The sequence below is a fragment of the Solanum tuberosum genome, unplaced genomic scaffold (assembly GCF_000226075.1).
Source record: "Solanum tuberosum cultivar DM 1-3 516 R44 unplaced genomic scaffold, SolTub_3.0 scf00029, whole genome shotgun sequence".
Lineage (NCBI taxonomy): Eukaryota > Viridiplantae > Streptophyta > Magnoliopsida > Solanales > Solanaceae > Solanum > Solanum tuberosum.
In genome coordinates, this window is record NW_006238955.1 from 881,158 (window position 1) to 895,130 (window position 13,973).

The 13,973-nt window shown below is 36.4% G+C and overlaps 1 protein-coding gene across 5 annotated transcripts in view; it reads left to right on the forward strand.

Moving 5' to 3' along the window:
- Window positions 1-214: 214 nt before the first annotated feature.
- LOC102602665 (ubiquitin-like-specific protease 1D) overlaps window positions 215-13,973 on the forward strand; it is a 30,044-nt gene continuing 16,285 nt past the window's right edge. For 4 of the 5 annotated variants that reach the window (XM_006341791.2, XM_015306331.1, XM_015306332.1 and 1 more), the window contains exons 1-3: window positions 215-578; window positions 6,016-6,257; window positions 12,314-12,362. In XM_006341791.2, the coding sequence (XP_006341853.1) occupies window positions 384-578; window positions 6,016-6,257; window positions 12,314-12,362 (486 nt within the window). In that variant the 5' untranslated portion in view covers window positions 215-383. Of the gene's footprint in view, window positions 579-5,835; window positions 5,931-6,015; window positions 6,258-12,313; window positions 12,363-13,973 lie in introns of all 5 variants that reach the window. The other variant, XM_006341793.2, reaches the window with a different exon arrangement.

Here is a 13,973-nt window from a genome sequence, read left to right on the forward strand (position 1 = left end):
ATCCAAAACCAAACCAATAAATCAAACAAAGTAATTTATTAATCCAAAACCAATCTGAAAAACTAAAAAACCAATACAAATAAAAATTCGATTTAATTTAGTTTAATTATTCGATTTAATCCGAATAGTGCACACCCCTACTTCTACCCCATTTTCACCACTTGAAGTGAAAACAATCAAAAATTTATGTGGATAGTAATTATGAGACCAAAAAAGGAACTGCAAATAAAAATAACTTAATTTCTCTTCTTCAGTTCATACAAAAGGAGAGGAAGCGCTGAGTAAGGGAATAGAAGATATTCCACAGCGACGACTCTCCGGCGGAGCTGGTGGTTAACTCCGCCTTACCACGGCTGCCTGTTGAAAAACATTAATCGATCACCATGGATGGAGAAGAGCTCAAAGAAGGACTTTCGAACTTATCAGATACAGAATTGACCGGCAAAATTGCTAGGCTAAAAAAATCTCTGTCTAGCAACATTGGTGTTAGGTTACCCGATGGAGGTGTAAAGCTTAGGGCAAATATCAAACTGCATGAGGATGAATTAGAATGGAGGAAACGGGTCGGTTCCGATCAGGTTTGACTTTGAATTTTATTCAATTCCTCTTTGTTTATTACTGTTTGATTTCGCAGTTCCATTTCTAGCATTGTGTGCTTGTAGGTATTTTCTTGCTCGTGCATTCAGTGCATGCTGTGAAATTCTAGTGAGAATAACTTGCTACAAGACTATTATAGACTAACTTCTGATTTATCCTATGCTTTACAGTCAGCTGTACAAGACAATAGTTATTAAATTGCAGTGTGTAGCATCTGCATTATGGCCAATTCGACTAAGAAAAAGGGAAGTATGTAGCATCTTTTTACATTTCGGAGAAGTATGAAGTAGGAGTAGTGAGATTCTGAACTATGTAGAGTGCCATTTCCTGCAAAATGTAGGTTTTTATGGATTAAAAACATTCTCTATGAGCTAGGGTTGGAAAGTTCTGTATAGTTATTCAAAATTTTGGTAGAGAAGGCAGTGAAGCAGATCACTCAGTCTTTGATTGTCATATTCCACCTGGTTAATGTGCTTATCTGGTGGTATAGTAAGCAACATAGTTATTAGACTCATTACAGAAAATGACCGAGAAGGTCAACCAGTTAAGGAAACATCTTGCCAGAAATTTTTAAGCCAAGGATCTAGATCATTTAAACAATCTCCTAGGCATTGGCATCACCTAGTCAAGAATGGTGTATTATTATTTTACATACGAAGCATGTGTTAGATATTGTTAAAGAAACCAATATGATGGACAAAGCTGGTCCCATGGATTTAAATTTATGATGTTACCATATTAGGAGGATACATCTTAGATCCTAAAGGATATCGAAGGCTGATTGGGAAATTAAGCTATCTCACTCTTCTCAGGCTAGACATTTTTTTTGCTATAGATGTAGTAAGTATATTCATGCAGTCTTCATGTGGGATGCCTTCTACGGATTTTAAGATAGATCAAGACCATATCAAGGATTGTAGTATGAATACCATAATAAAAAAAGGAACACTCAATAGTATAGGATACTTAAATGCAGATTAAACCAGTTCACTAATTGATTGATGATCTATATCTAGACACTTGTATCATCGCAAAGTAAGAAACAGAACATTGTGATTCTATCTATTACAGAAGCTGAATATTGACTAGCAGCAACAACAACTTGTGAATTCACGTGGATGGACTAATTACTTGAAGAGAATTGAAGTTTACAGTCATATGAAAGAAAGTTATGTTTTTATAATTAAGAAGCATTGCACATAATTCAGTTTTTCTCGAAAAACTAAGCATAAAGAAATAGATTGCCACTTTTAACAAGTTTCGTCCATATGGTTTATTTGCTCCATCTTAAGGGAATCTTGAATATTAATGCTGATGAGAACAATGAAATCCAGAAGTTAAGCTCATTCATGATGCGAAGTTGTGAAAGTAGCAAATCAACCTTGGGGAACCTATCTAATACAAGAATATGCAGACATACACAAAAAGGAAAGACCGCTTCAGCTTCTTAATTCACTCCTCTTTACATTGAAAATATGGTGTTGAAGCGAAAAAATGTTCTACGTAGGACACCTGTATCCTATGGAGCAAGCTTAATATATATATATTTTTTGGTTAAGAACAAAATTGTATTGATACCAAAGTAATATGTACAAGCCAAATAGGAGTTGACCTCCTACTTCTCAAAGAAAATTTGCAGCTATAGGACAACTATTCTGAAAGACTAGGCTATTACAAGTAAAGATACTGTACTTCATCAATAAGTCAAACAAAAAAAATTGCTCTATGACAGGAGCTAGCCTATAGATCAATAAAGCCATGGCATGATAATAAGGCTGTCTAAGGGATCCTTCCACTTCTTGTTGTCTCTGCCTCGAATATGCATATTCAGTGCTATCTCTCAGCAAATTCTAACCTCCTGGAAGTGGCCATTTTGGAATCTGAGATTATTCCTCTCCCTCCAGATGGTAGAAACTATCATCGCAAACACATAACTTATAACTGCTCCTCTTCCAGTTTTTTTATTTGCCCATCGACTAGCCCATAAAAGTTCTTGTCAACAGTCAATACTCCTATGGAAGCCTAACCATCGAAGCATTCTGGCCCAAAAGTTACTTGTACAGTGTCACAGAATACACACTCCATTGGCACATGAATCCCAAACATAAGCATCTATCTACTGTGGCTAATCTTCTCCAAACGACTAACCATTGACATAATTTATGTTTAGGATGAATATTTTGCTAAAGAACACTACCTTACCTTCTGATATTGTGGCATGAGCCGAGTGTAGAGTTTCTTAATTGAGAATCTACCTCCCACCACCATAGATTGGAGTGTAGTTAAAAGGTCCCGATAACATGAAGTAGCCTGCATGATGTGTTTTTTGGAATCCAGGATCTTCTTAACTACCCAAGTTGTATTACCTGGGATAGTATGATTCTTCTTGTTCTCCCTTTTCAAATAATACTCATACACCCACTTGATCCACAGCCCATAATTGTTTAAGATAGTAGCATTGTTTCACAAGGAAAGATTCAGGATGTTGAGCCCTCCTGCAGCTCTTGGGTAGCAAATCATGTCCCAAGAGACAAGTGCTTTCCTTGACAGAGTTGCTGCCCCTGTCCAGAGAATGGATCTGCAGATACCCTCTATAAGTTTCAATATCTTCTTAGGTAACACAAATATTTGTGCCTTGTAGATTTGAATACCAAAGACCACTGACTTAATTTATTGAACACTTCCTGCATATGACAATAACTTTCCTGACCAACACCTAATCTTTTTTGTGATCTTATCTACTAGTGACATATATTGGCCAATTGTGAGCCTTTTGAAGTATAGGGAGACACCCAAGTATTTGAAGGGAATTTTCACTGCATATAGCCAAGAATAGATAAGATTTCCTGCTTAAGTGCTTGATTCACACCACTCAGATAGATTGAGCTTTTGTCTGGATTAGCCTGAAGTCCTGAGGCATCTGAGAACCTTTGGAAAGAACTTTGAAACAGTAGGAGAGCTGACAAAGCCATCAGAAAAGTCTGGGAGATGGTTCTTGCAGTCATTTTTTGGGTTATTTGGAATGAGAGAAACCACAGGTGTTTTGATCGGATTTCAACTCCTCTTCATGCTCTAAAAGCTAGATGTTTTTTTTTTTTTTTGTTCAGTTGGAGCTTTTCCTCCCCTGTTAATAGCATTGAGTCATTGACAACTTCCTGGACTTCGTTAGCTCCATGTTTATTGTGTAGTCTAACTTAGTTTCTACTTCCAAAGCTTACTAGCTTTTGTTTTTGGTCCAAAAGCTCTCAAGCTTCTGCTTTGTAATATGGCACCATCCAGTTGCCTTATGCCAGTGAGAACTTCTTACTTCATAAAAGAAAAAGGCAGTCTTCCAATAATCCTCCTGCTCTTTCAGATTTTCCGCTTCATAAATTGTTCTTTTTTCAAGGACCAGTCCAAATTCTGAGATGCTGCATTCCAACTCTTCCTTCTTGGATTGCAGAACCTAGCACCATAGTAAGATGGCAAAACACTCTTTACTGAAACTCATTACATCTATATTTCATAATGGGATTTGCATGAGTCTTGACATTAAATTCTGCATTTTTGTTGTTTTTCTACAATCATGCTGTTTTAGTTCAATAGTATAGGTGGTTTCTGGATTTGATTTATAATGATGTTCTCAGTTATTCCACAGTCCACCTTCGAAAGAATATGTTTTATCCTCTTCAATGATAATATAATTGAGCATCCTTGCTACTTCTGCGTTGACACCAGGTTGATGGGTGCATGAGGCATGACTTTTGTTCTGTTGATAAGGTCAATACTTCCCGTTTCTTTGTGTGTGTTGGGACAAGGGGTGGTAGCATGGGTAATTTATATGGGTATCCACTCATATTTATCCATTTTAAATGGGTCGGGTACCCAACACATTTAAAAGGGGTAAAAAACGAATAATACTCATATTATCCATTTTAAAGTGGGTAGTTAAATGGGTAAAATGGGTAAAAGATGTTCATTCATTAAAGAAAGAAAAGTGGTAGGGGGGTGGGGTGGTAAAAAAACTTTTAAAAAAATTTAGAATTTTTTTATTTATTTTTGGATGGGAGGGGGGGGCGTGATAGGGGGTGGGGTGATAAATTTTTTTTGAAAAAGATTTTGTTTTTGAAGCTTTTAACAAGATTCCTATTATAAATGGGTATCCATATTTACCCATATTATCCATTGGGTAACTCATTTTTATATATGAGTGGAGTCTAGTACTGTATCCATTTTTTTTAACTCGTTTTCGATTGACTCATATTCGACTCGATCCGCTCGTTTGCCACTCCTAGTTGGGACTGTGTTAAGTTTTCCTATTATCTTTACTCTACAAGTTTTTATATATTTAAATTAAGGGAAGTTTCTTTGGGAAAAATGGGAGTACAGAGGCAATGAATCTTCAGAGTTCCTGAGAGGTGAACAAACATAATCAATTAGGGAGAGGTGATAAGACAGGGTATGACACAACTTCAGGTTACCGAGGACATGGCTTAGATAGGAGGCTGTGGGGACATGTAGTAGGGTAGAAGGTTAGTAGGTAGTGTAGTGTTGTCTTGCTTAGGGTGAGTGTTTACCATTGCACTAGTTGTACTATTGTAGTTTTTGTTTTTATATCTATCATTGTTTATTATTGTTTTCAATAATCTATCCTAGTATGTTGTTTATTGTGTTTTGATTGTCGCACTATTTTGTTGTTGTTTTTGCTTCCTTCTGGTAGACTTTGCACTGTTTCCTTGTTACTTGCTATATTTTCTTCACTGTCTCCTTCTTTGTATTTGACTTTGCTGCACTTGAGCCGATGGTTTTTCAGAATAGCTTCTCTATCTCTACGAGGTAGTGGTAAGGACTGCTTACATTCTACCCTCCCTAGACCCACTTGTGGGATTTCACTGGGTATGTTGTTGTTGTTCTATTACTTTTTCATCTTAATTCTACTAGATTCTGTAGGAGTTTTTCTCTATCTTGAATTCCATGCTTCCATATAGTTCTGAAACTGATGCATGAATAAAGAGCACACATTCTGCCTATGCCTAGTGTGCCTAGCCTACTTCTTATCTTGAAGAGATTTATAGTTCACTCTAGGTATTTTGTGAGTTTCTTCTTATAAACAGGAGTGACTTTGGATTTGGTGTGCATGTGCATGTACACGGGTAACTATGTGGGAATCAGAACTGAGTATTATTTGTCATTTTAATTTTCTTTACTTATGTAATTAGTTCTAGAAGGAGAGCCTAAAAGTTGGATATAACTTTATAGGTGCACCTTATAACTTCGAGCCACAGGCTTCACCATCTGTGTCCTCTTCACAGTCCACCTATGCTATTTGGTTTTTGAACAAGTTGGAAGCAGAAGTACAGTTTCATTCTTAAATTCATTTCTCTTCTTCCTCTTGAAGTTAACCATTAATTTTTGTTACTTTTGCTTATTGAATTGCAGGCAGAGTCTAAGCCAGCCAATGCTTTCCAAGAAGAACTATATGCTCTGAATCCCTGTGACCGCAAAAGTATATTAAACAACCAGTTTTCACAAAGAAAAAGACACAAGCGAGAGTTATTTTCACAGGAAGCACCTTATAAGTCTCCTGTAGATAGAGGTGAACAAGTTCTGAATGTTGATCTAAAAGGATGGGATTCTTCTACTCGTTCTAAAGAAAATATCGCCAGCTGTTTCTTGGAGAAGTACGTGTTTTGTTTTTTTGGGTTCTTCTATTTCCCTAACTTTCTTAGATAATATGTCTGCTCTGTCACTTTATTGTTGCTGTTATTATTTTGGTTATTACTGGAAGCTGTCACTCATTATGAATTTGTTTTTTGAGATGAGATAACTCATTAGGAATTAGTGTATTTGCATAAGGTTCGTTGTGAAAGATGGGGTCCACTAATTTTTTGTTTAGATCAACATGAGTGTCAAAGCTGCTCCTGTTTATTCAGAGATCTAAATTCGAAAAGAAAAAAAAAAGCTGCTCATGTTTTTGCTTTATAAGTTATGTACTGCTGAAAAGAAGTAGAATCATTTTTTAATAATACTCCATATTTCAAACAAAAAGTTGAGATTTCCACTTTGAGCCATCTGAAAACTATGTCAACCTTCATGAAATAGAATACTTTGTCACGACTCCATTGTATATTTTAAATGCGACATTTTCTCAAAAGGTTATGTACTGCTGTAAAATATGTTGAAGAGTCTTGACAAAGTATTCTATTTCAGGAAGTTGGACAATGTTTTCAGATGGCCCAGAGTTGAAATCTCAACTTTCAGTTTGAAATATGGAGTATTAAATTTGACATGGCTTCTTTTCAGCAGTTTTACTTTGCTGACTTGCTGTAGAGTAACATGCACAAGAGTGTAGGGGTGTAAAAGTGGTTTAATATCTCTCTCAGAACAATGTTCATTTCTATGATTATGTGATTGCACAGTAGCTCCCAAATGTGATCTCTGTAGTTCTTATTCTGCAACTATCCTTGTATACTTTAATTACACTCTGTTTGCTGCAAGTAGTTTCAAAAGAACTATAATTTCTAAGTTGGTAGTTATAAATATAAACTGGAGCACATATGCATTTACTTTGCAACACAAAGCATCAGGTCCTTTAGAATTTATGGCCAAGCAATGAGAAAAAGGAAATTCCTGCAGTCTAATCTTTGATAAGCCAGACCTTTTTCTATACTGAGATTTCTTAGTCAGTTTCGTTCAGAAATCTTAGTGGATAATTCCTTATCTTTGATCTCCCTACCCTTTCCTGTACTGATGTTCCTCATTCAATTTCATTCAACTATCTTTTTGGATAATACTCCTTTCTACTTAACTGCACAAAATAGTCTCTAGTTTGATCTGTAGAACATGTTCATTTCTAAAATGTTATTATCAGAGAACTACTTAACTGCACAAAATAGTCTCTAGTTTGATTTGTAGAACATGTTCATTTCTAAAATGTTATTATCAGAGAACTAGAGCTAAGCAACCAATGACCCAAAATTAGAGTGATCTTTTTTTCTTTAAGGAAGATAACAATATATTAATGTCAGCACAAAGGATGTGCTTAAGCCATATTTATAATTCAAAAGGCAGAACTGTGTCCCTGTTCTAACTCACAGGGAGTCCATAATGTCTAGGAAAGATTCTGCATCCTCTAATAAGCTTTTTTTACACCAAAAATGAAACAAAAAGTACAATTCGTCTCAATCTTCAAAGCATTTTGTATTTCTCTCCTTCCATATAGTCCACCTAATGCATGCTGGAACCATGTTCCACCACTTCTTCTGACTCGTGGTACCACAATTGTTGTTCCAACACTTTAAGAGATAACATGTAGACTCTGGCATGACCCACCTGATCCCAACTATGTTAAGAAACAGCTGCAAAAACTGATCTGTCACACAGCCATGCAAAAAAGGTGGTTGATACTCTCAGATTCAGCTCTACATAAAAAGCGCCTGGAGCACAGTTGGAAACCCCTTCTATTCAAAATTTTCCCGAGTTGAACATACCTCTTTTGCCGCCAGATACAAAAAGCAAGTCACCTTGTACGGGATCTTTACTTTTTAGATGAATTTCGAAGGCCTATTAGATCCTTGTAGTCCAGTATTTGGAAGTAGAGAATAACCAGAATTGCCAGTCAAGCAACCCTTACTGTTTCCTTCCCAAACCACTATGTCTTCATTTCTTCTAAGACCTTGAAAAGGCTCCCAAACTTTGAAAAATTCAGCAACGCTTTGAACCTCAGTCATTCAAAAATCTTCTAAAGTTGAGATTCCATTAGTGCTGTCCTCATACTTCCTCAATCTTGCTTTAGGTGAAAGAACCAAATTACAAACATCTGGAAACTTATCTTTTGAAAGGCCCATGTCCAGTGTTTTGAGGAGTGCGAAGCGGAAAAAAGCGACAAGGTCCCGCTTCACGCTATAAGCGAAGCGCTCTCTTCAACACAATTTGAAAGAACAAAAGACCAAAATAAAAAGAGACAATATTTATAAGCAAAAGTTCAAATTAAAAACTAAAAAAATAGATATCACAAAATCCTCCATAGACCATAGGACATACAAAATCAAAGCTACTAATGGTTCAACATTTAGTTCCTATTCTTCTAAAATTCTACTTGTACAAGATTGTCTAAATCTTATATTCCTCCATTGGATCAACTACATTGCGAGCATTGTAACGGCGCCTCAATATTTTATTGTATTAATTGAACACTAGGTCATTGGGGCGCTTTAGGGGTTAGTCTATTCCTCTTCTTGGTATGAATCTGCAAAAGTAATTATTAGGAGATAGGACAATTGAGATATAGTTTAGTTATCTCAGTATAATAAATCTTTCTTCATAGTTCTCACATGTTCAAACATGCCCTAGTTCTTCTCACATTTCGGTTGAGGTACTAGTTAGACTTGGAACTTTGATGGCGATATTTTGTAATTTTGAGTTTCTAAACCATAAAGCTTCCACAATTTAAATATTGAAGTAGAACAAATATTTAAAAATTAATAAGTTTAAAAAATAACTTAGCACTTGATCACCATATCCACTATTGTATCTTGCACATCTTCATTGGCGACCAACTTACCAACACAATCATGGAATCCTTTCCACACTTTTTTTATCTAGTAAATCCATCTCATAGTTATCATAAAAGAGTGATGGGTTCAAAGTATTCCCAACTCCATGCAAATGTCAATGAGTTGATCTTCCCACCGTCTATCAATTATCTCAAAGACCTTGGCATATTTATGTACATAAATGTCGCTTGAATAGCCTCCTTAGTTGTATCCACAACTCCATAAAGGTAGCCCATTGGTGGGTTTTTCCCCCATCCACCAACTGAAGTACTTTAATCAAGGGACCATTGATTTTAAGAGCATGAACAATATTGTTCCAAGAGGTATAAAAAAGATTCATGCGTGCAACTTCTACCCCCTACCTCCTTTTTGCAAATTACTCGTGTTCCATTTTTTTTGAAATGAATAAGCGTCACCAACATGGGTTGTGGTGCACTGGTGGGAGTGCTTCACCCTTAACCAGAGGTCTTGGGTTCGATCCCTGGGTATGGAGAAAATCTTGTTGGGAGCGCCACCCCCGAATGGGCCCTGCAGAGCGCGATCCGGATTTAGTCGGAGCTCCAATGTGGGCTCCGGACACCGGGTGGGAAACCAAAAAAAAGAAATGAATAAGCGTCTAAATTGGCCTTTTGCATGTGCATACTATGCAAGGTCAAGAAAGCAGTTGCAAATCTAGTCTTGCCAAGTTTCACTAATTTTTTTGTGTGAATCTCCTCATCATATTCAATAACAAAAGCCTTTGAACAATGTAAGAATGTACCCTTACTGCCTAAGTAAAAACTGTAGTGAAGGGTCATTTCTTGAAAACGTTCCTGAACATCAAATTTATGCAATGAGCTGCTCATGGAGTCCAATAAATGTGCGGGAACACTCCCTTAAACATATCGCCGGCTTTAATATTTTCACTTGCATGATTTGTAACAACTTGAACAACATTCTTTTCTCCAATCTTTTTTGTAGTGTTTCGAAACAAGGAGAACATTTTGATGGAATCTGTAGGCAAGTCGCTCGCATGAGTGGATTCAAGAAATAAGCTTCCTTTTGGAGAATTCACCAACACATTGATGATCATTTTACCAATTCTTGCCATCCAATTAGCCATCATAATGGAATATCCAAGCTTGTTCCATTCTACCCTATGTTCCTCTAGAATTTGTCTCTTCCACTTCTTTAGTTAGATAAGGACCTCTTACTTCATGAGAAGTGGGGGGGGGGGGGTCATTCTTGAACCAAATTGGCCTACGACCTCAATGAACGCTCCAAAAGTGTCCGTATAGTTGACACAATTGAAGGTGATCCCTGCATTGTACACCCACCGTGAAAAAGTCGCAATTGCATGATCCCTCAAAATATCCTTGGCAATATCATGCAATTTTTTTATCCTTTTTCCCTGCATTATCTCCTGGCTTCTATGAAAAGTAACTATCTAAAGGACCTTTCCTACATGTTGATCCACTACCTGAAGAGACTATTGTATTCTTGCCCGTTTTTGTGATTTTGCAAGAAGCAACAAATCAATAGCTTCATCTTCTTCCATTTTTTTCTTCATCAGCATCATCAAGATTAGTCACATTTAGTTGATGTAAGCATTTGACGTTTTAGCTCCTTTTTCCCTCAACATAGTTTTTTATTTTTTCCTCCACAACCTTCGTGCGTTTTGTACATCGTGTGTCATCGCTATAAGTACCAATAAGATGTTTGTGGCGAAAAATTCCGCCTTCAAACATCTTGTCGTAGAACAGACATATTACTGCAGTCCTATTGGTTTCACTACCTCTTTTCCCATATTTCCAATCCGGGTCTGACAGATTTAATCAGGGGTAATATTTTGGAGAAATAAATAAGCAACATATAGCATCATTGTTAAGGAAAAAAGTTCAGCAATATTTTATTCATGTTTAAGAAAAAAAATCCACAACATAAATTTAATCAATGTTAAGGAAATCCATCACTTTTAAACTTAAAAAAAGGCACGTGACTTAACCTCAACATTCAAAAGGCTCGTTGTAGGGGGTTATTGTTTTTAGATGATTGTGAAAGGGATTTAAGAATTATTTTTAGACTAAACTATTTGTTTTTTTAATAAGGTAACATGGTGACTCTAACCCACAACCGTAAGGTTGGAGCCGTAGGTACTTTCCAGTTTCCACTAAGTAAGATATGTATTTTGTGTCATTTTCAGGGAGGATAGGATTTCTATCCTGCAATCCCATGGGAATGCTGATCGTCCACCCCCATGAGATTGCTTATCGGTTCAATAGACCTGATTGATTGCTTACCTAAGCAAATGAACACCAATTTTGAATAGGGTTCATAATCTGAATCCACCAAAAAATGAACCAAAATCTGGTAAAGAGATAGGGTAATTGTAACACCCCTTATCCCATCCCTTATCAACCCGAGCCCTATGCTTTGAGAATGTGTACTTTTTCTTGTTTTTGAATGATTCAAAAGGTGCAAGTAGCACAGACTGAGAATAACATGCAAGAAGGTTGCTTTAGATGGTTCAGACATGTTCTGAATTGACTTACAGATGCACTGATATGTAGTTCTGAAACTATGGCAAGTAAAAGTGTTAAAAGGGGATGAGATAGACCTAAAATCACATGGAAGGAAGTTGTCTCGAAAGACCTATAAATACTTGGTATCAATGTAGACTTAGCCAAAGATAGGGCACAAGGATCCATATAGTTGATAACTACTAGTTGATGATAGGTCTTAGACTTGACAAATAACTTTTAATATTATTGTTATTAATATTTATCTTTTTATTTTATTTTGTTTAGCATGATGATGATGATGATACTAAATGATCTCAAATGAAAGTGAGGATTCATATTTACCCCAACTTGTTTGGGATTGAGGTGTAGTAATAGTAGTTGTTCTTTTTTTTTCTCTTACTTGAATTTCTCTTTCGAGTCCAAAGTTACTCAGGAGATCATTTTGGTCATGATATTAATTTGATATTCTCAAGAAGCACTTGTGATCTTCAAGCTACATTTAGAATTATTTGTTGTACTTGTTTGCTATAAATCCATGAGCCATGAAACTTTAACTTGTTTAATTATTCATTTCTTTTCCTGCCTCTCCTTTGCTGCAATTTGTACCTTTTGGCGTTCTATTATAAATAATCAAACCAAAGGAAAACGTGATTGCTAGTGATTTGATCTTTTTATTTTCAGGTTTAAAGCCTCTCAAGCACAATCTTCATATACTCGAAGGCATGCAAATGTAAGGCTTCTTATGTATCTTAGTTATCTTATTCCGGCTAGCTTCCATGTAGGCGTGTAGCTATTTTTTTGTCAATATGACAACTTGCATTTGGTATTTTGGGAGTTGCTATTGGCTTTCTGTGACACTAGGAATCCACATTGACAAACTCGGGATAAATGTTTGGGTATATAAGAAAACAAGCCCTAAAGCCTAGTGACGCGTTTCTAGGCCCAACGTGGACAATATCAGCAGTGGGCTAGGCTATTGTAGATGGTATCAGGGTCACTCTGCGTACAACCTTGAGCGATGGTGGGGCAAACCTCAAAGAGAATGTTGAATCCGCAAGGGAAGGTGTATGTGATACCCTAGGCAAATTGAACATTGAGAAAACATGGGAGAAATGCTGAGTATATAAGATAACAAGTCTTAGACCCTCATTGACACATTTTACAGTTGTGCGGGCCTACACCCAAATCGGTCACTAGTGTACGACATTGTTACAGTTTCAGGCAATACCTTTGGTTGATTATCCATATTCACATGCTAAAGACTAAGATGGTTGTTCCAGTGCACCACTACCTCTTTCTTTCTATCCTTCTCTTCCTCCCTTAGGGGGTGGGAGGTGGTTAGTTGCAGTAGGTATACATTGATTGATGAACTTATTAATACTTTAACCACTTAGCCCCTCCTTTTTTCTGTTGTTTCAATATTCATTAGAAGTTTACTAGGGAATAATGATCAGAAATGTGAAACAGAAGAAAAAATAAGAGAGAATTTGACTTGATTATTCCATCAAGCTATTGACCTTACATAAATATGTTTACATTTGTTAAAAAAGAAAGAAAATCACTATATAATTACAATAGGACTAAATCAAGTGATCTAATATATTTACATATATTTTCTAGAATATTCTTAAGGATTCTACACTCTCTCAAGTTGGTGCATACAAATCGTGTATACCACTCTTGCTACACATATTACTTGTTCTAGGACTGGCTAAGACTTGGTGAATATATTACAAGTTGATCAATTGACTTCACGAACTTTGCAGTGATGTCTCCTCAGAGTATCTTTTCTCCGACTAAATAACAAGCAATTTCTATGTGTTTTTTCCTCTCGTAAAATATCGGATTCAATGCAATTTGAAGTGTATCACTGTAGCCTCATTATCGCACACAAGTTCCATTTCATTATTTTTTCCAAATTTTAACTCCTATAGTTGCTTGATCCATATAAGTTCACATGTAGCCATTGCCATAGCCATAGCCCCATTATTCAGCTTCTGCACTCAATTGAGCAACCACATATTTTTTCTTACTTCTCCAAAACACCAAATTTCCTCCAACTAAAACTCAATACACAGAGGTAGATCATTTGCCAGAGGGTGGCTCTGCCCAATCTGCATTTGTTTATCCGATTCCATTTTATTATTTTTCCAAATTTTAACTCCTATAGTTGCTTGGTCCATATAAGTTCACATGTAGCCATTGCCATAGCCCATTATTCAGCTTCTTCACTTAATTGAGCAACCACATTTTGTTTCTTACTTCCCCAAAACCCCAAATTTCCTCCAACTAAAACTCAATACCCAGAGGTGGATCGTTTGCCAGAGGGTGGCTCTGCCCA